The sequence below is a fragment of the Globicephala melas genome, chromosome 8 (assembly GCF_963455315.2).
Source record: "Globicephala melas chromosome 8, mGloMel1.2, whole genome shotgun sequence".
In the NCBI taxonomy this organism is placed as follows: domain Eukaryota; kingdom Metazoa; phylum Chordata; class Mammalia; order Artiodactyla; family Delphinidae; genus Globicephala; species Globicephala melas.
In genome coordinates, this window is record NC_083321.1 from 42,581,142 (window position 1) to 42,602,688 (window position 21,547).

Consider the following 21,547-nt stretch of genomic DNA (forward strand, 5'->3'; position numbering starts at 1 on the left):
CTTTTTACTGATTTTAAGCCCTTCTATTCCTAAGATTATAAAGAATGAGGCCATAAAAAGCCAAAGTGGGGAAAGAAAAGGCATATCTCCCTTATCCAACCAAACCCAAACTCAAACCCACAACCTGGAATGTGGAAAATATTTATGGAGCAGGAAACATGGGTCTAAGACTGTTGATGGAGTGCTAAGAACAAACAGCCCATGTGACCTGAGACTGAGGGCAGACGAAGCACTCCAAGGCAGGGTGCACGTCTCAGTACCCACTCGACTCTCTTCCTGCCCCATTCCTGGCATACCGCGCTGTCAACGGCCTCACTACCTCTGCCACGCGGGGTCCAGCAGGCCATGGCAGACATAAACTTCTCAGCCTGAAGCCTTTCAAACTGTTATTGTTACTAAGTAAACAGGCTTTCATATTTCATGAAGCAGAGCAAGGCTGCCACTACAACTCTGGGATCAGCTGACTACCTTCTTCTTGCTGCTGAAATGTACACAATGTTTGGAAAATGTCTTCAGGTGATATCCATGACAGGAAGGCAGCCTATCACAGATGCACATGGCTGGAGTGGTGCGCTCTTCAAACTCAGGGAGATTTTATGAATCAGTCTCTGGAAAGTAGGGGACCCTTGTTCCCCCCTCTGTTTTCTCAGCTTTTAAATATTCTGGGGAATCAATTATCTCATAATTTTTAGGCATTAATCATAAACACATTTTAAAGATAATATAAAATGGCGCATGCTCGCATGTACTATATTATAGTGGCTACATATGAAATCTGAATGAACAGCATACTAAATCAATATACTCCTGCTTATTCAGGGGCCATCATTTCAGAATTTAAAGACTCCAATCTAATTTCTTCATATGGAAGCCCACCAATACATCAGGAAAAATATGTACAGTCAAAAATAAAAAAGACCATGGATACAAAAACTTCGGATAGCTATTAAGTGTTCTTCTCCAAATATACTTCTCTCAGCAATATAAAAATATAGCACATGAGAGGAAAGATAGCAATTTGCTTGCAAAATCACTTTTTCAGAAAAAGACAAAACAATACTTTCCTAAGAAGTAATTTTGCAGATGTTGTTTCTAATCTTGCACTATGTGGATTCACATGACCTCTGCAATTATTAGCAGTAGCCCTTAAGCAGATAAACATCATAAGAGTCTATGATGGCTTGGAGAAAGGATGGAGGGCACTTGAATTTTTCAAGCCATGATCTCTAATTTGCTTATTATTAGAGAAAGCAGGAGTAAATACAAAAGGGCCTATTTCAGGCGGGCAATGGCTAATGCCAAGGAGAGAAGGCCCATTCATGCTTCTCCTGACTTGACATGTAATGAGTAGCAATTAATTCATCTTATTGTATTTCCAAATGCCAAAAACTCCATTCACATCAAAGAAAAATTTTTCAAGGCTTTTACCATTGTCCATTTTTAAATGTACTGTTCTATATTTAGTAGTTTATAATTGTCAATAGTGTTTCCTTTAATTCTCATCTGGGGCTCAGCATCATAAAGGACTGCAGACAAGGATCTGTGATTTGTAGGTGTGCCTGATGACTCTCTACCAGGAAGCCTGGGATTTAGGTCTGCTAATGCCAGGTCTGGGTGTTGGGGAGAAGGCACCCACTAACTTTAGCCCTTTTCTCCATGAGGGACAGTAAGAGGCAGGAGGCAAATCTCCCTTGAAAAGCCAGAAAGTACCAGCTCCCACCATTCATCTTCTCTGTTTCATTCGAACAGGCAGACACAATGAAAACAGGGCTCAGTTGAGGGAGACGATGCAAAAGCATCTCGAGTTAGGGCAATGAGCCCTCATCCTCTACCAGCGAGCACTCTGTAAGGAGGCAGCATGACAACACAGCTTGCTTGGGCTGTGGTGCCAGATAGCCCTGGGATCCAGTTCAGACTGGTGACCCTGGGTGAGCCCCTTAGCCACTGCAAGCCTCTGCATCCTCACTTGCAAAGTGACGACAACACTCACCTTCAAGAGTGCTTTGAGAACCACATCAACCACTCTGAGCACACAGTGCCCACAGCCTCGCCATTCTGTGGACGTGCCATCTATGGGGCCCACATGACCGACCATCCAGGCTCAAGTCACTGGAGAGCTGAAATGCTTAGGAGCCCTGGTCCTGAGTACATACCTCTGGGCTCAATGTGATTGAGCACTGTTTATATTGGAGGCCAGTTAACAATGGGATTTCCCTAGGAAGGGATAAAAATGTAGAATGAAGCTGTTTCTGTTGTCCTTAAAGAGAAAATCCAGACCTGGCTCAGCTGACATAGAAAGGTAAATGTATTCAGTCTCCTAGTTTACACTGTAAGTTCTGTATCATCACACCGTTGATGAGAGGTTCTAATTCCACCACATCCAAGCACAAGAACTTAACTGCCTCCAGTTTTGGTTTTAACCCAGCTAAATTTAAAAAAAGGTAATGAAAATATTGCTGAGGAGAAAGAGTACATGTCATGAATGCAAAAGAACTCCTTGAAGTTTGGGAGATGCCAGGAAAGGCGGTGTATCATTTCCCAAATCCTGCAGCAAGGCCAAGTGCCTTGGTGCTGGCGTTGAGACAAAGGAGGTGGTTGTTTCGGGCTTCTTTTGCCTTGTGTACTGTTAACAGTCAACGCCTGAACGAGCAAAGTGGCTCAGAAGGCCATGGGGAGCACCACTGGATGAAGTGCAGCGTGTCTTCCCCGTGGACAGGCCCATTCCTGGATAGAATCAGTGGTGACACAGCCAGGATTCAGCAGTGTAGATGCAGCAAAGCCACAGCAAAGTTCTTGAACTCCTCAAGAGAATTAAATCAACAATTTGAACTTTAAGCTCTCTGCTTACTGGAAGGAATGGCAGGTTGGAAAGAATGGCCTGCTCAGAAATCAAATCACAAAGGCCACCAGGGCGAGAACGAAGAAAATGGCCCCGGGGAGCACATGGAGCTCGTAAATTAGTCACCAACGACTGGACACAATCAGAGAAGCTCAGGCTTTTTTCTGCTCTACTGGGATGATGCAATGTCAGCAAGTACAGGCTTTTCTTCAATACAATCCAGAGCTTGACATGAATATGTCTATTGCCTAAGATGTATTCCTGCTGAGGTTAGGGCAGAACAAAGACTTCCTTTACTCTTAGCACTGTCTGGACTCATGCACTCACCAAAACACACCCCAAACCAGAAGTGGCCTGGTCCACCTTCAGGGGAAGATGAGGACAGTCCACAACGATGAGGACAGTCCACAGTGTGGTGGTGGCCTGCAGAGCTTGGCTGTGGCTCTCACAAGCCTCTGAAGCCAGCAAATAAAGGACCACCTTTTTGCTGCTATCAGGGAAAGGAGGCCTCTGGGCGGGGACTGGACAACCTCCCAGGACAAACGAACATACAGAGACTCAGAGCAGGAAACTCTAAGTAGGAACTCTGAGTAGGAAAGAAGAGACTGTTTATAGCGCACAGAGAACATTTCTGCAGTCTTTCTACATGCTGGGATAATAAATCCATGGAGCTTAAAAAAAAAAGCAAAAACAGTTAAAGACCTTTTGATGAATTAATGGTGAGTGAAATAATTCAAAGTACAGAATCATGTCTAAAGTTGCAGGCCAGGCCTCAGTCTGTACCACGCAAAGTCTTCTCAGACAGGCTGCTGCCTCTCACTGCTCAATTGCAGATTCCAATGAGGGGATAAACTAGGGAACAGGGGGAGATGGAAGATAACACATGAAACCGGCATGGGCAACACTGCTGTAGACCCAGCTGGTGACACAAGGTCCGAGGGAGATTTCTGAGTCAGCATCTGTGGACTTCCTCAATGCATGTTCCATAGCCCTATAAGCCACCTGCATGCTGTAACTGCACGGATCCATCTTCTACTTTCTAACTAGAACCAGGCACCTGAAGAGTGGTGGGCCAAAAGGATCTTGTCTGGGCAGGGGCCAAACATGTGGTCCTCCCATCACAGAGAAATGACTCTGTTCTAGACCAGCGGTTATCACACTCTGACTTGTCTTTTAGACATTTTAGTCAAGAAAATTAAAAAAAAATAAAAGTATATATTTGATGTCCAATATTCTGGCACTCTGGCCACAAATGCCTTGCAGTTCCAATCCATCTTAGGGCTTCTGAATCTCACCCGCACTCTGCTGGCCCCTTCACCCTTTTCCCTACTGCCCCAGTCTCCCTGCTGATGGTTCTTGGTCTCTTCACATCGTTCCTTGACCTCTTCAACTATCCCCTAGTTTTTCTTGCCCCTTGCATCTCTCTCCTGTGGTTGAAGTCTGTGTCCAAGGCCATCCCAAATTGTTGGCCAAGTCTATCCTAGCTCAGGCCAGGATAAACTATAGAGAAGAAGTCTCAGGTTGGTGCCAATGGCTTTAGCACAAGTTCATAGTAAACAATGGGTAAAAATCTAGCTTAGTTTTAGGATAAGGGCCAAAGGAGAAGAGACAGTTTTCACTGGATTTGATTTTCTCAGGGAAATACTAAATGGCAAGGAAAGACACTGATAGTGAGGGGCTGAGATTGGTTGAGGAAAGACAGTAGGTAGAGGAAATTAGAAAAAGTAAGAATAATGTTTTGCCATTTGATTTCTTTCAGTTAAAAAGAAAAAAAACCTTAAAGGAAATATAATGAAAAGAATCATTTCTGGATAGTACAAACATGAATGCTTAATATGTCATTCTCTGTACTAACTTTTTGGTGTATTTAAAATTTAGCAACAAAAACTTCATGGTTAATTTTGATGTACACTCTCAGTTAATGGCCATTACTTTAAGAGAACCCGGGCTTTAATAACGTAAGTTTTTTTTTAAATGTTTTTAATTTTTTATTATTTATCTATCTATCTATCTATCTATTTATTTATTTTGTGGTACGTGGGCCTCTCACTGTTGTGGCCTCTCCCGTTGCGGAGCACAGGCTCCGGACGTGCAGGCTCACCGGCCATGGCTCACGGGCCCAGCGCTCCGCAGCATGTGGGATCTTCCCGGACCGGGGCACGAACCCGTGTCTCCCGCATCGGCAGGCGGACTCTCAACTACTGCGCCACCAGGGAAGCCCTAACCTAAGTTTTAAATGCTGCCTTTGAAAAGTTTCAGTGTACAGTTTTCAGACTTAATAAGAATAGAACTTTTTAACGTAATTCACTCTTTAAAAACAATGAGCAAGAAAGAGCATGCAGCAATCAGATTGGAGTGGAGTGGGGACCAGCCAAGGGTGCCAATACGGATGGACAAGAGCCACGGAGCAGGGCCCCAGGGGTGCTTGGTCGGCCCCTGGTCCAGGCCCACATCTTGCTCCCTTGGCTTCTTAGAGCAGCCCCTGAATTAGCCTCCCTGCCTCCAGCTTTGCCTCGCTCCGCGCTATCCTCTAAAAATGGTTGGAGGGATCTTTCCAAAGCATAACTGTGAACGACCCCTGCGTGTTCCCATGCTCCTCAGGGGAACCTCACCCCTCCAGTCTCATTCCTCGTTCCATGTCTCCAGCTAGATGGGTGTTCTTCATGGTTCCCCCAACCCCCCCACCCCCATTATCTGTGGAAATTCTCTACCTTCCTCTACGCTTAGTTCTAATGGAACCCCCTCCACGGGGCTTTCTTTAATTCCCCCACACTCAGAATTAATCATCCTTTTCACTGCGTGGTCTTTGCACTGCTCTGTTAAATTTCTACTGCAGAGCCCCCTAGCTGGAGACAATCCACCGGGAATCTTGTATTTTCCCCAAATGTGGCCAAAAATAACAGAAAGAATGAGTGTTCCCCCAAAACAGAGACTCTTGTGTATTCAACTTTCCACGCCCAACATCTACTAAAGGGTCTAGAACACATGGCTTCTCAATGGAACCATTACTGGACTGAATTAAGTAATCATTTCTGCGCTTTTAAAGTTCAAATCTACACGGAAATCTTAAAACTTTTACTAAAACAATTTTGTTTTAAACGAAAATTAAAATCCACACATTTTGGGGTGATCTGGCTCACAAACAAGCACTTTGAGAAGCAATGCATTTAGCAGAAGCATAAAGCTGACCTTTGAAACGCATCCTAAGAGATTTTCAAGAGCGTGACTTCTGTAGCTAGGATGACTCATCCACAACCGTGACATGAGAATAACCACTCTCTCGAGCCTGTTTTCTTCAGAAGGCTATGGCAGAACAGGCTACGGAATTTAGAAAATGTGGGCTCTAAGTGGGACCCCCAAGCTGTCCCATAAAGGCCGGAGGCACGGCTGAGAGGCGGGCATTTCCTTTTCCTTCTGCCTAAAGCAGTGTGGGGTTTCAAACCTTATTCAACAGAACCAGCCAAAGAGGCCACTGCTAAGGATGAGAGAGTGTGAGCTTTAAATAAAACAGCTTTTACTCTTTTATATATGGAAAATTTCGAGTAAGATTTCAATCTGAAATGTGAGTTTTGCTGCTTAAAAAAGGCTGGAAAACCACTAGCCTCAAGAATTCTCCTGCACCCTTCCTGGGAAAGTGAAGAGAGGCTCACAGGCAAGAGGGTGCCCTCGGAAGCCACACCTGGCCCTGGCCCTGGCCCTGGCCCTGGCCCCGGCCCCAGGTGTGAGCAAACCACTTTTTCAAACCCCGAGGGAGAACAGGGAAATGAAACTTGGCTTCAGTCTTCACAGGAGGGCCACAGGCCTCTGTCCACCCCAGGGAACAGAAATCCTTTGACTTCAGAGCATGCGGAGAAACGGCGAGAAGCCCGGCTGGCAAGGCACGGCAAGGACAGGTCCGGAGATGGCCAGTCAACGGCTATCTCCTCCAGGAAGTCTTGCTGCATCGTCTCAGACAAAGCACGGCACCTGTTGTGAGTCTGGATACTTCCTGCCACCCCTACCCCTGCTCAGAAGCTGTCCTTGCTGTCTACTGAGATGACTTCAACTTCTGTAGTGAGTTTATCTCATTAGCCAGTGTTGGGAGGCCAAGAAGTCAGAGGCTATCAGCCTGACCCCACAAGGAACTCGGCGAGGATGCTCATCCCTGCCTCCCGAGGACGTTAGACTCCAGAGCTGAACAAGAAAGTGCAGACAGAGAGAGGAGTTCTATCCTCCTACCACGCCAAGGGGCCTGAGCCCGTTTCCTGGTAATGGCTGGCAGGAAGGTTAAGGAGGGCATCTTTAACATAAAACGCCTGTGGGAGGTGAAGGCAGCAGGATATCTGCAGGCAGGTGGCAGCCAGCCTTATTCTCCTCAACTGTCCTAACTCCCTCCGAGTGGGGACACAGCAGCTCTGCAGCCAGGAACACATCACCCCGAGATACTGATGACCGTCAATCCCAAATTACGCCCACATCTTGACCGATGGCTCAAAGTTTAAAAATCATCTTACTTCTAAAATGTAGTGGCTGAGGGACTGTGGGAAGCAAGGCCTGCACGCCCAGGTCCAAAGGGGCGTGAGCGGTGGTGACACGTTATCTACAGTGTGTACTGATGAGAAGCCTACTGCTTGAAATCCACTTCAGCCTCCGCTACAGGAAACCCTGTCTGGAAGAGCAGTAGTTTAGGATTCAGAAAGTTCAGATCCTGACTTCGCCACTTCCTATGCTGGATGGCTTTTGGTGAGTTAATTAAACCTTTGGATCCCTGGTTTCCTGAATATTACTCCTGAAAATCTGAGAATGGAACTCACTTTGTAGTGAGCTTACATGAGAGAACACACAAGAGGCCCTGCACTGCACTAACTCCTGTCTTTCATCCCCAAACTCAGCAGCACACTGTCCATACAGCTCGTCTCTGGGATTGCCTACACATTTAACTTTGGCTCTTTCTGCGGACACTTATCCTACAGTGCCCTATGTTTCACATTCCCACTTCCACGGCCAGCTCTGTGAATAGAGGATTGGTTGTTAACTGCCCACTGTGATAAGCGCCATGCCTGGAACACTCGACTGGTATTAGCTGATGGGAAGAACAAAGGCCTCCATTTTTCCAAGAGTAATGAGGTAGGGAGGAAGGAAAGGAACTGTAAGAAGATGGAGGTGGTTCTTGGAGATGAAATGCTGAGCCAGTTGCTACCCCACTGCCTCTGTCTCTGCCTCTTCTTCGTGCCCGCCCCAGAGGAGAGTGGTCCAGGGCTGGCTGAAAGTGGGGGGAAGTCTTTTTGTAAGAACAAACACAAAAACGACTGTGTGTTGGTATGTATGTGTATGTATAAGATAACGGCAAAACTGTTTCCATTGAGGAAAATTTGTCAAGTCACCAAGAGAGAAAAAGAGTGCTTCTGGAATCCCATGGGGATCCCCTCTGACCGGGAGAGCTTTACCCACCATTTACAGGGCTTTCGGTCCAGGGCCATGTGCCCTGGTGAGCATACAGGAACCACACAGTGCAGAAATAGAACAATTCATAACATCACAGATGGAAACACAAAATTGATGTCTGTAAACTTCTTTGTACATCATTAATCCGTTAGAGAAACTAGAAACAGAGTGAGAACTTGAGCAAACACTGGGGTAGTTACATCCACATAGAAAGGACTGCACCTTTGGTTAAAAAGCAGGAGCTACGAAGTTATTTTAGTCTTCCAACTGCTCAGCCAGTGCAACTAAAAGCCAGCCACCATCAGCCACATGTGTGAGCGAGCGAGCCAGCATGCTGCCCACTGCAGAGGGCACCCCAAATGCGCCTTCCTGGTCGCTAGACCTATTTCACAGTCAGCGTCGTTTGCATAAAAAATGTTGGAGGCCTTTGGGAAGGGTCCCAGTGTTCACCACTTGGGGCTGTGAAATCACACTTTGTCCTTTAGTTTAGAACAAAAACACAAATTTACTTAATGTATGGGGGGAAAAATCAGAACAGAACCAAAAACAGGCTTGTGCGAAAGACAACAATATGGACTACAGATTCATTTTTATTATAGAGTAGAGCTCCTCCACGCAAACTATAATCCCTTTGCATTTCTCAGATAGGGCATTATGGAGGGAAAAAGTCATGCATGTTCTACTGCAAGTTTTGGAACGAGAGAAAATAGGGAGAACTTGCATTTTTAAGTCGTCCATGCCTCTGTTTTTGCTATGAAATATATTTTAAAAGACTGGAACATGAGGCACATGTACAAAAAAAATAATAAACTCAAGTATAAACGGAATTGCAAACATGGATTTGATCAAGAGCTTTCCCATCTCTAAGACCTATCATTTTTTTAAGCCCTCACCTCCAATTTCTTTTTTAATTAACAAAGCCACACACTTAAAAAACATTAAGCAATGTGGAAGAAATCTGGCAGAAAATACTCTCTGTTGGAAGAACTCATGAAAAATTACATGAAGAAGATGTATTTTTCATAAGTACTGAAAATACATCAAAAGCACAAATTAAAATAATTTCTAAATTTTTTTCAAAGTAATTTCATGATGGCCACTTGGAAATGATTCATTTATAATTTCTACACCAACTTTGCATCTCTTTGACTTTTTTCCCCTCTCCTAGCTCAGGGCTGCTTGGTGGTTATTTGAAGCGTAAAAAAAAAAATCATGTTTCTGTGCTGAAAAGTTATCAAGACCAGCTCTCTGCTGCATTTGCATTGTTATTAGGGACACACACACACACACACACACACAAACACACACACACACTCTCTCTCTCTCTCTCTCTCTCTCTCTCTCTCTCTCTGAGCTTAATGTGAGGCTAGTACAGAAACAGAGAGATTAGACACAAAGAAATGTAAACAGCTCTCACATGCGAGGAAACTAGGTTACCAGAATCCCAGCACCAGGCATTCACCAGTCACCATGGAAAACAGGAAGTGAGATGCATAGCAACCACAAGCCAAAAAGCAGGAAAGCGCATACCTTTAGCTTGGAATGAAAATCACGAGATTTCCTTCTGGCAAGAACCTGAATGTGACTAGACACCTGCAGGGTAGGGGAAGGGAGGAAAACAAAGGAAAAGCCTGTAACCATGGAGATGAAAAGCCCCCTACAACTGGGCAAGCCAGACGTACCTTAATGGCGGCTTGAATTTCTCGAACTTTCTTTCTTGCTAAGACCTGTATATGACTAGACACCTACATTGTTCGGGTTTATGAGGGGAAACAAAACAAAACAAAACAAAACAAAAAAAGGAAATCAAATATAAAATCGCTACTCCTTGGGAGGGTTTCGGGGTGGGGGGGTGGGGAAGGTTATTTGCATCTCAACAAAGCTCTGCAGTTAGGAATACACAGTCCCAGCCAGACACCAAGCCCCCAGCGCTGCTCTAAGCTTTTCAGACTGGGTCATCACTGCAGTGACTGGAGTCAGGATGAAAGTTGAAACTAATCTTAGTTTTCTCACCCAGGAGAAATCATGGGCACGAGATGAGAGGGGGAGAGTGGGGTTGTTTTCTTTATAAAATTAAAAAGGTGGGAGTAGAGGTAAATGAAAATATTTATAGCTTCTCAGTATCAGGAGGGAAAATCCCTTTTTCTCAATTTAGAAGAGACTATCCATAAATTAGCACATTCCGCAGAATCAAAAAGCTGAAGCTGTAGGTTGTATTCTGATCTCATTAAGTGCTCTGGATTCTGTAGCAAATGTTAAAATAATACTGACATGTAAATTAGATCTCAAAGAGAAATGGAAAGACCCAGTTAGCAGAGCTTTTTTTTTTCCCCCTTATAAATATCTTTAATCCTTCCACTCTTTTGGGTATTGACTGGGCGCCAAGTGGATTTGCATATTATTACAGAGCGAAAAGTGTGAATACAGCCAGCCAGCCATCCTGTTAAAAATCTGGGTTGAAAAACCACATGGATTTGCTGAACAACAAATTCACATTGGAGAGGTATCACCAACTGCCGCCTAAAAACATCCCCGGGATGCCGGGGTGTGGAAAGCAAGCCAAGCCCGGCTTCTGAAACACAATGATTCCACGGGGTAAACAAATTTGCATCTCTTTCAGCGGGACTTGGTTAAATTTAGAAGTGCCCCCCCAGTGAAGGGGTTGGGCACATGACCAGAGCTCACAGACCGGCAGACAGCCCAGGTCCAGCACCTTCAGTATGCTGAGAATTAAGATGTGTCTGTTTCAGAAATTTAGAACCTCTCATTTAGAAGTTCAGCAACTGTGAGGCCATTACTTGATTTCAAACACTCTAGCCACCCTAAAAACAGGATTTATGATAACAAATGAACCTCTTATCTCTAACTTTTTCTTCGAGTTTCAATTTGCTTCTGCCTTTTTTTTTTTTTTTTTTTAAGTACGGAGAAGCAGGAACTCTCCCCCATCCTCTGCACCTCTCCATCCTGCTCCTGCTTTCACTTGTTTTCACCAGAATTTTGTTCTGATGTGATTCTCTGACTTGCTGAGGGCCACAGTGGGGGGAATATCCACCGAACAGACAATGCCCTGCCTCTGAGCACGGGCAGGAGGCCACCTGCCTCTGTGCTGACTCAGCAGTGGGCTCCCGGCTGGGGCACAGGAGCGTTCCTGGGGAAAGCTCTCCCCGTCATAAACACTCAGGAAAACAACTCATCACTGAGCAGAGGACTGGAATCTGCTGCTCAGGTTTAACGAGACCACAGTTGAGCTCGCCTTTTGGTTTGATTATAGTTTTTAAAATTCATGCCATTTCAGTCAGCATAGGTCAACATTAAAATATACATATATATTTTTTTCTGTTAACAACTCACCCATGAGGTTGGTTTGATGGTTTTCCCCCCTTCCATTTCTTTCTTTTTCTGTTTTTTGTTAAACACTAATTTCTCATCCGTTCCAGTTCTGAACTGGGTCAGAGATTTGGGCTGCTTTACATCAGAAGGAACGAAGAGCGCCAGAACGCTGACAGAGGGCAGAGGAAAATTCCTGACCCTGCTCTGCACAAAGGTATTGTAACTTCATTTCAGTCACAGCAGCTACTGACAAAAAGCCATAGCTTAAGGAGCAACAGTTCCCTGGACGCACATCATTCAGCCTTATAATCCAGCCAATACTCATGGCTGCTGGTGTTACTTTTTCACTGAAATGATGACTAATATGTAATTGTTCCAGGATTTTACAATGCGCAAAATCTCAAAATTTCATGACTTGCAAAGTATACCTGCACCTGCGGCTTTTGCAATGTTTGCAGATGCACAGTTTCGGAAAGAAATTTAAGTTTTACAATACAGTACAGGAACAGTTCATACACTGTCCTTAGCGCTGAAACTTTCCCATATGTGTATAGAAGGAACTCCAGAGACCACATAATAAAAGGTCACTGAAATGATGAACAGTGAAAACTGAGCCAATTTCAAACACCTACAACACTGACGTCCTTACAGGGAACTCCAATCGGGGGCTCCTAGGAGCCAAAGCACAGACAGCCACTGCAGCCAAAATGCCTCCTTGGGCCATTCGCTAACATGCACAATTTCCAGGTCGGTTGTTTTACCTGCTTTCTGGTCCTCGTCTTCCCTGTCCTGAGTTTGATGTATCTGGCTATCAATTCATTCCTACCTGAAAGAAAGAAGAATTTACAATAAAGTAGGTTACTTTGGGGTGGGACAGGGGAGGGGGGGAGCCTCTGAAAAGCTAAGAATAGAATTCAGAATCAGGAGTTTTTGTTGCAACTGTAAGTTTATTAATGCTAGAAAAATATAAAGGACAATCGTTTGCAAACAATATTTCCTAGGAGAAATTAGGACGAAGGGAATTTAATTATGAACTACAGTCAGCAATGGAGGAGAGAAATGTGCCTTTTTAAAATGTGCCTTTGTGTTTGCATGCTTGTCCCTAAACGGATGGTCACTTGTATAAAAAACAAATAAAAGGATTAGTGTGGGAGTATACAGACCTGGTTCTGTTCCAGTCTTATTTTTCATATTCCTTCTCACCCAGGTTTCTACTCAGAGTTAACTCCAGTTAGAGTCATAAGAGCCATGAGAGGATGAACTGCTCTGGCCACGGAAACACAACGAAAAGAAGCTACAGTATGAAGACAGACACCCCCCTAAATGCAGTCACTGTGCCAGTAACAAACTATACACAAAACTGTCAGCGCCAAAAAAAAAAAAAGACTCAACCTTTTCCAAGCTTTATTACCTCTGGGGGAAAGAAAACGCCTTAAAGTATAAACAAATACCTCTGGTCCCTACTCCAAGAGACTGAGAAATCTCAAAGAGACGACCTGAACTATAATATAATGGGAAACTACACCCCCAAAGCCAAGTGGGGAAATGTATTACTAATACTATATGAAATATAAATGCACTCATACGGGACACGTGGGTCCAAACTGCCACTATAATCATCACGGTATTATCTAGTGGTCTAATTTGTGTTTGCTGTCTTACTCCCCACACATACTGCATAGCTGAAGACAGCAAGAGATTTTGTCTTGTTCCCCAAGGTCTCCCCAGCACGCAGCACACTGCTGGGCACACAGAAAGAAGAAATGAGGAACTAACACAGCCTCTGGTGACAGAGAGTACCACAAGCCCCAGACCTCCCCAGCAGAGTAAAGAACTGGCGGCCCTGGTGACAGTGTCTTTATGGGAATCTTGCCTGAGAATTCTAAAACCTCTCCCATCGCTGCCTAGAACATTCCTGTAATTATGGCTCTGTTCTCCACCTGCCCGTGTTAGGACCGTGCAGGATATGGTCGTCACTGGAAGGCAAGGGAATCGTGGAATCTTGGGACTGGGAAGTACTTCTGAGTCATCCTTTCCTACCCCTAAAAGTCTAAGTCCTTATGTAAACCAGCACTTCTAGAATTAAGGAAGTAGCCCATGCTATCTTAAAATATACTGAAGAATTAAAAGACCCTCCTTATTTGAGGCTTCCTGTAACTTTCATCCCCAGATTCTTTTTGTTCCCCGTAATAAGAACAAGGCTAGTTCTTAATGCACATGCCTTTCAGATATTACTGACAGCTTTCAGGTCCTCCTGCAGTTGTATCCAGGCTAAACCTTTCCTGTTCCTTTGTTATCTGTGATAAGCTTTGGAACACTCCCATATCCATCCTGTGACCATCCTTTGTCTAGTTTCCTTTCATAGCCTGGAGCCCAGAACTGTAGTCACCTCCCTGGTCCTAAATACTCCACCTCTGTTAATGCAGCCTAACACTGCACTAGATTTGGGGGGGAATCACAATAAACCGTCAACTGATGTCAATTTGAACTCTTAGGCCTTTTTCATATAGCCTAATTCTCAGATATATCCCTACCCCTGTTCCCAGTCTTTTCATGCGTAGTTGGGATTTTCAGATCCAAATACAAAATGCTGTGTGTATTTCTATTGTACTTCATCTTATTAGATTAAGCCTGTCATTCCAGTCTTTGAATCTCAGATCCTGATTCTGTGACTGAACTTACCCTTTAACCATAGGAAAAGGACCTCTAAATTCAGTTTTGAGGACTGCTTCTCAAAGCATTCTCTTTCAACTTTTGAGAACTACCAATATCCCCTGTAGTGTCATCGGGTCTACTTCTCCATCTCTCAGATGGTTGTACAGATTTTGCAATTTGTTTCAAAGGCTGGCTGACAGCAGAGCCCAGCTAGGAGTGCCTAATTACCAGAAGCCAGACCTAAATGACAATGTCTGCAGCGGAGCCAAGCATCCTCCAGCTCAGGGCCTCACTGTGCACCCTGTTCGGAGCTGAGTGGCCAGGACGAAATAAATCTAGGGCTCTGAATTACATGCAATTTCATCTGAACCTTGTCCAGATGGTAAAAACGTCTCCTGCCCTCCCCATTTGCTTATTTTCTAGGAAAGCAGACAGAACAGCTTGATACAAGTGGCATACAACCTATATCACCAGTTTTTAATTTCTTATGGCATTTGGTTGAATGAATGAGATCAGTACCTAGGACAGCCACGTTTGACTGTGCACCCTGTGGTTTATGCAGTGGCATAAACAATGTCAACTCATAATTTGATTAAAATGCTTCTAAAGACCACTACTTCTACAAGAAGACCTCATTGAGCATCTACTATGTGCTGAGCGCTATGCTACATACATCATTTCATGGAAAGCTGGTCATGACTCTCACGTCCCTGGTTCTTTACATGAGCAAGATTACCTTTCTTTTAAAAGCCTGTGTTCTTTCTTTCATACCATGTTTCAAGCCACGAAGAGTAATTAACTTGAAGCTGCTATGTGTTCCTTCTTGCCCTGCCATAAGGAATACTGCTGATTCAAATTATAAATTCAAATTCCACTAACACTAAGCATCTACCGTGAACTCAGAGCAGACTGTTAATCACTTCATTGTTTGTGAATTTTTTTAATGACGATAAGGGTGGTTTTGTGCACAGAAAACATTAGTCAGGTTTACCTGGCTTTAGAAATGTTTATTTCATTTGTTTAGTTATTTTTTTAAAAACCTTAAATGCCCTAGCTCATCTTTTAAGTTCAGTTCAACTTACAGATCTTATAATTTTTATAATCACTTCCAAAGGGCCATCGGATTCATGTTTGGTCCATTTTACAAACCTAGTTAAACTCCTTCAAACATTTAAACTATGTTATTTATAATCTATAATTTATTTAATTCTTTTAAATATTAGAATTGTTTGATTTAACTTACAAAATCTCCCCTTAAACAACTCTTAGAAACCTAATAAATTCTCTTAAGTGCCCCAATATTGCTTAGAAATCTAGTTAAGACTTCAACCCTCCCTAAAATCAAGTCTAAGTCTGTTACTTTATTGCATACTTTAAATTGGAAATACAGGCTAACCTGTTATGTGCGCCAAATTATTTTAAATATGCATACTGAAGTACTCACATGCACAAATCCTTTAAATAAAAAGTATTAACACTATGGCTCTGATTATATTAAAAACTTCTACATTCAACTCTAAATCTTCCCAGAATTATAATATGCTCACCCTTTAAGGAAACAAGTATGTCATTCCAAATGATTTTGGAATATCTTTTTGGGTGCTTGGGGTTGTACTTATTTTACTAGGTTCTGAATGAATTCTTATTAGCAACCCTGATAGGACTTTCTGAGCCCTATTTATATTTCTATAGCATGGCCCTCCAAACAGGTTGGATTCATACAGTTCAAAGCCTTGGATTTGAATCATGGTACTAAGGTACAGAATTCTCCAATCAAGGACAGGGAACTCAGGGACACCAAACATCACTGATGTAACTGGCAGTGGGGCTCTGGTGCATACAACACAGTTCTGTTTCACAGCCATGAAGAATGCTGGTTATTAGAAATGTTAACCCTCATTTCTCTAACTCTTGCTTCCAAAAAAAAATACACATGTACACATATAGTGGTGCTTGATCCAGTAAACCTTACATTACAAAAGTTACTTTCAACTAAGTTAACTTTAAAGTTAATCATGACATTCCTAAACTATTCCTACAGTATGTGAGTACCATCTCTCCCTGTGCCTTACATGATGCCTGTCTGGTGTATCAGGGATATAAAGACAGCCTAGCCCGCTGCCCACAAGGAGTTCACTGTCCAAAACAAGGGCTAAGATAGAGGAAATCAGCTCTACGTGTCAGACAGCAGCTGAAAGAGGTCCTAGTAACATATGTGGGTAATCAGCCACAAATAATTCCAGAAATCTAGAAAGCCTTCCCCAAAGTACTGGAATATAAGCTAGCCTTTGAAGATAGATTACATTTTCTCCAACATTATAAAAAATTTCCAGCATACAAAGTGAACGCTATATACACGATATACCCACCACCCAGATCCTACCTTCACTTTTTCTTTATTTGCTTTATCACATGTCACTCCATCTATCCACTCTTCTACCCGTCCACCGAGCCATCTTATTTTGTTGTTGTTGCATTTCAAAATAAGTGGCAGGCATGATAACATCCCTGCATCCTTCAGTGTGCATATCATTAACTACAGTGATAAGACTGATTTTGATAGGCAGAATGGAGGGGGTATGCTGAAGACCCTTTTAGACAGAGGAAGCAGCATTTTAAAATATATATACAGAGGAAACTGGGGCTCCTAAAAACCAGGCATGCTGACTCTCAAGCTCCCTTGACCACTGCACACTTTCTCTTTCTGAGCCCAGGAATCTCCAGGTTCTATATTCACAGCATCCATGAATCATCTCCTTCATTCTTCTCTATAAATACCTGTAATAGCTTATAGAGCTGAGTGGCAATGTCACACTTCACCACTAAGTGTCATTATACTACAGCTTCTCTGCAGCAGAGAATGTCCTTTAGAAATGCACACCCTATCACTTCTTTAAATCTGAGATGCAGCAGCTGCAGTTGCCTTTGCTTTTCCCACAGGCAAGAGGCAGCAGCAAAGGCAAACAGCCTGACCTGTCGCTTTTATACTGTGATCCTAAGTGCTACGATCCAGTTTTTATTTTCTTTTTCCTTTCTCCTAAGTGACATAACACAGTTGAAAGTGAGCCCATCATTGGCTTTTCCAGCCTCCCAGATTGCTGTGAAATTTCCGCTAAAGGGGCAATAGAGAGAGAGAGAGATTCCAACAGAAAGGGAGTTTGCGCTGTGCTTGCCTTACCCAGAGAGAAGACTGGTTAACGTTGTTGTGGGCTTGTGTGTAATGGGATGTGGCCTCAGGGTCATGTTTGAGGCACAGCAAATGCAGGGTCTGTGGCTACAAATTGTAGCCCAGAGACACTCGGCTTTAACAGTGTAAGAGCCACTTTGTAATTGAATGGAGTCAGGGAGCCACAAAGGAAGAAGTAACGAATGGAACCTCTTCCCTGGCTGCAGCCGGTCTGAAGGCTAACACATACTCTGGCCTGGGGAAGGGGCTTTAGTGTACTCTAAGGAAACCTCTGTTAGCCCTCTCTTTGCTGGGACGGACATGGGAGGATTCCCCCACAGGTTTTTCCCATGTTAAAAGAACGAGAATCAGATGGAAAACTCAAGCTTCTTCTGACTGCTAGACCAAAGCTGTATGAAACAGGCACTGATGCTATGGTTGTAGCCATATGGTCTTCCACACCTCCTCACAAGCCTTAACTTGGCCCAAGGGCACTATTAGGCTGTTCCTTGTTAAGACCCTGAGCTGCCTGAGCTCTGTACCTAAACACACAATTGCTTTCATGGCCTGCATCTCCTTGCCCAGTGCTGCACGTCTGGATTCTGCCCACCTCTCAAATGCCTTGTCCTTCATGAGCTTTCCAGCTGGGAGAGGTCAGGTCCCCTCTCCCTAAACATCCACAGCCCTTGACCTTGGCCTCTTTACTGCTGGCTCGTATATTTTCTGCCTTGTATTTGATCGTTTCAGCACACGTCATGGCTGCAAACAGAGCATAAAGAACAACAAGAACAACAACCAATGAGGGAACTCCCTGGTGGTCCAGTGGTTAGGACTCTGGGTTTTCACTGCCAAGGGCCCGGGGTTCAGTCCCTGGTCGGGGAACTAAGATCCCACAAGCCACACCTAGAGGCCAAAAACAAAAAAAAGAGCCAATAACATTCATCTTTTCTCTGCCTCCCCTTCCCAATCAGCTCAATGTTTATGGAATGAATTGTCATCAGGAGCAGAAAAGAGGCTCCTATGTCCCTACAATCCAGTTTGACACTGAATCATCAGCATAAACTGGAAAAAGATGACCCAGTGAGAAGAAGCAAAGAAAGATGTCTTCTACGAGGTGACAACACCACAAGGCATGATTCTGTCCTCCAACACCAGCAGCAATGCCCAATGAGAGAGCGCTTTACAACGGACTTTTCTTGGGTAAGATTCTACGAGATGGTGTTAAAATACTCTCTAGCTCTGGACCTCTCTGTATGACCTGAGGTTCATGTAAAGGAAAAAGTATCTTAGAATATGAAAGCCAACAAACAAAAAGCACAGGTGTAGGGTACACTGCAGGAACCAATTGTCAGCTGCTAGGGAGAGGTCTACAGAACGGGGATGTTGGATGAACCTGTCCTGCTGAAGACCTGGGGCGTCTGTATCTATGGATACTGCCAGAGGAGGCAGTAGAGACCATTCACTGACCTGTGAGGAGTTAATAATTAGCCATTTCTCACACACTGCTTCATCACCCCAGCAACACTGGGAAAGAAAGGAGGTCTACCAAAGCTGGCCAGTCACCCACCGTACCTACAGGGCACAAGCAACACGCTAGGATTCTGGGGGTAAAGAGATGCCATCTCTGCCTTCAGGGAGCTTACATCTGTGAAGGACTCTCACCCGTGAGAACGGACTCAAGTCACCCTACCCCTCTCCACGCCTCTCAATCATGGCACGCATCAGAGCTGACAAGTTCCATTTATCTCAATGACTGCATGATGAACACCTGCCTCCCCCACTAAAGACAGGAATTTCCAGAGGAGCAGAGACCTTGTGTTTTCGCTCATCGGTGTGCCCCCGGTGCCAAGAATACAGCAGGTCCTCAGAAAGTATACACTGATGGAACGAATAACTGAATGAGAGGGATGAAGAACTAGACTGGGGGAGGGGTACAAGGCTTAGATTAGGGGTAAAGGAAGGCGCACGAAAGAGCATTTGAAATGGTCACAGAGTGTTGTTGCCAATGAGGAAGTTTGGACACCAGTGTCTCAGTTAATCCCCAATATAAATCATTGACCAAAAATCAGCACCAACCAACATGGAAAATCACCAGAATGGGCCAGGCAGCCCATTCTGCATTGCCAGGGGCTGGTACTGCATGTTCCCCATCTAAAGTCTTACAAAATGAACTGGTGGCCTTCAGGAGGTGAACACTGGCAAGTCTCTAAAACAAATATCCTGTCTACACTCACCCAGAGGCTTACAAGGAACAGCTTTAGAAGGAAGAATATACAGACAAAGGCTGTGTTAACCCTGGTTGGTCAGAACTTATTCCTTGAATCCCTTCAAAACGCCTGGCAATAACCCCAGTCCCACCTTCTCTGAGTTCCCATCAGTCAATGGCAGCTGATAACATTATCAAGTGATGGCTCCATAAAACACTTCATCTTAGCTAACAAACCACACATTTGCATAAGACTACAAGGGTCGAAGAGAGAGACGAGCAAGTAAAAATGTCTAATGTTATGGATTGAATACAAACAATCCCTCCATGTTGAATTCTTTTTGTTGTGTTTATTGCCAGAAGGAAAATAAATATAAATGAAGAAAATTTTTCTAATGGCTCATTCTTTACGAAGCAATAAAGAGATGCTACACAATCACCTTTTTTAAAAAAAAAATTATTTACTTTATTTATTTTATTTTTGGCTGGGTTGGGTCTTTGTTGCTGCGTGCAGGCTTTCTCTAGTTGTGGTGAGCGGGGGCTACTCTTCGTTGCAGTGCGTGGGCTTCTCACTGCGGTGGCTTCTCTTGTTGCAGATCACAGGCTCTAGGTGCACAGACTTCAGTAGTTGTGGCTCGTGGGTTCTAGAGCGGAGGCTCAGTAGTTGTAGCGCACGGGCTTAGTTGCTCCGCAGGCATGTGGGATCTTCCCAGAGCAGGGCTCGAACCCGTGTCCCCTGCAGTGGCAGGCAGATTCTTAACCACTGCACCACCAGGGAAGCCCTACAATCACCTTTTTAATCCTCTACCTAGCCTTAATTATGTTATGCCTCTAGTTGTTCTTTCTAATCCATCCTATATACAGCTACTTGAAACACACCTCTGGTTCAACCACTCTACTGCTTCAAGACCTTCTGCCTATAGTCTAAAGGTCAAACTCCTTTAGTATAGTATTCAGTATGGTCCCACCGTCTGGCCCTAACTTTTTTTTCATGACACACCACCATCACCTTAATCCATTTTACTGCCATCAAAATGCACACCTAGCTTCAGTTCCCTGAACCATCCTGCCATTCTAAGGTTTTGCTCACAAGTACAATACACCTTAAGACCACCAATCAAAAGCCTTCCAGGTCCAGCTCAGATACTCTTTCCTTCACAAAACCTCCATGAAAGGCCTGAAATATGCACTAGGCTTGGAGTGTGTGAAGAGGCGTGAGGCAGGGAGCCAGGTACCTGGAGCTCACCTCACAGACCAGTGGCTGGGAAAGACCACAATACTACAGAGCAAACTGAAACCAAAGACACTGTGAGTTAAAAACAAGCTGTCTGGGACTTCCCTGGTGGCGCAGTGATTAAGAATTTGCCTGCCAATGCAGGGGACACGGGTTCAATCCCTGGTCTGGGAAGATCCCACATGCCGCAGAGCAACTAAGCCCGTGAGCCACAACTACTGAGCCCACGTGCCAGAACTACTGAAGCCTGCGCACCTAGAGCCTGTGCTCCACAACAAAGAGAAGCCACCGCAATGAGAAGCCCGCGCACTGCAACGAAGAATGGCCCCCGCTCGCCGCAGCTAGAGAAAGCCCGCGTGCAGCAACAAAGACCCAACACAGCCAAAAGTAAATACATAAATAAATTTATATATTAAAAAAAAGAAAACTGCCTTGTATATACAAGTGGGGTGAAGGGAGATGGCTTGACTCTGACTGGGAAGTAGCACAGATTCCCCATGCTGCCCTGGGCCCAAAGTACTTTACTTCATGGGTCAGGGCACTGCCCACATTCTGGCTCTAGTAAGAGTTCCTTGTGTAAAAGACCATAAGCTTCTGAAAGGTAGGTTCTATATCTTCAGCATTTTTGTGTCCCACACACTCAAGGTGTGTACAGGATGCTAACAGACTCTAACCTTGTCGACCCCAGTGGCA

The 21,547-nt window shown here is 44.2% G+C and overlaps 1 protein-coding gene across 3 annotated transcripts in view; it reads right to left on the reverse strand.

Moving 5' to 3' along the window:
* TEAD1 (TEA domain transcription factor 1) overlaps positions 1 to 21,547 on the reverse strand; it is a 259,922-nt gene that overhangs the window by 61,504 nt on the left and 176,871 nt on the right. For 2 of the 3 annotated variants that reach the window (XM_030831438.2, XM_060303492.1), the window contains 2 exons: positions 12,355 to 12,419; positions 9,794 to 9,856 (listed from right to left, as the gene is read on the reverse strand). In XM_030831438.2, the coding sequence (XP_030687298.1) occupies positions 9,794 to 9,856; positions 12,355 to 12,419 (128 nt within the window). Of the gene's footprint in view, positions 1 to 9,793; positions 9,857 to 9,945; positions 10,009 to 12,354; positions 12,420 to 21,547 lie in introns of all 3 variants that reach the window. The other variant, XM_070046141.1, reaches the window with a different exon arrangement.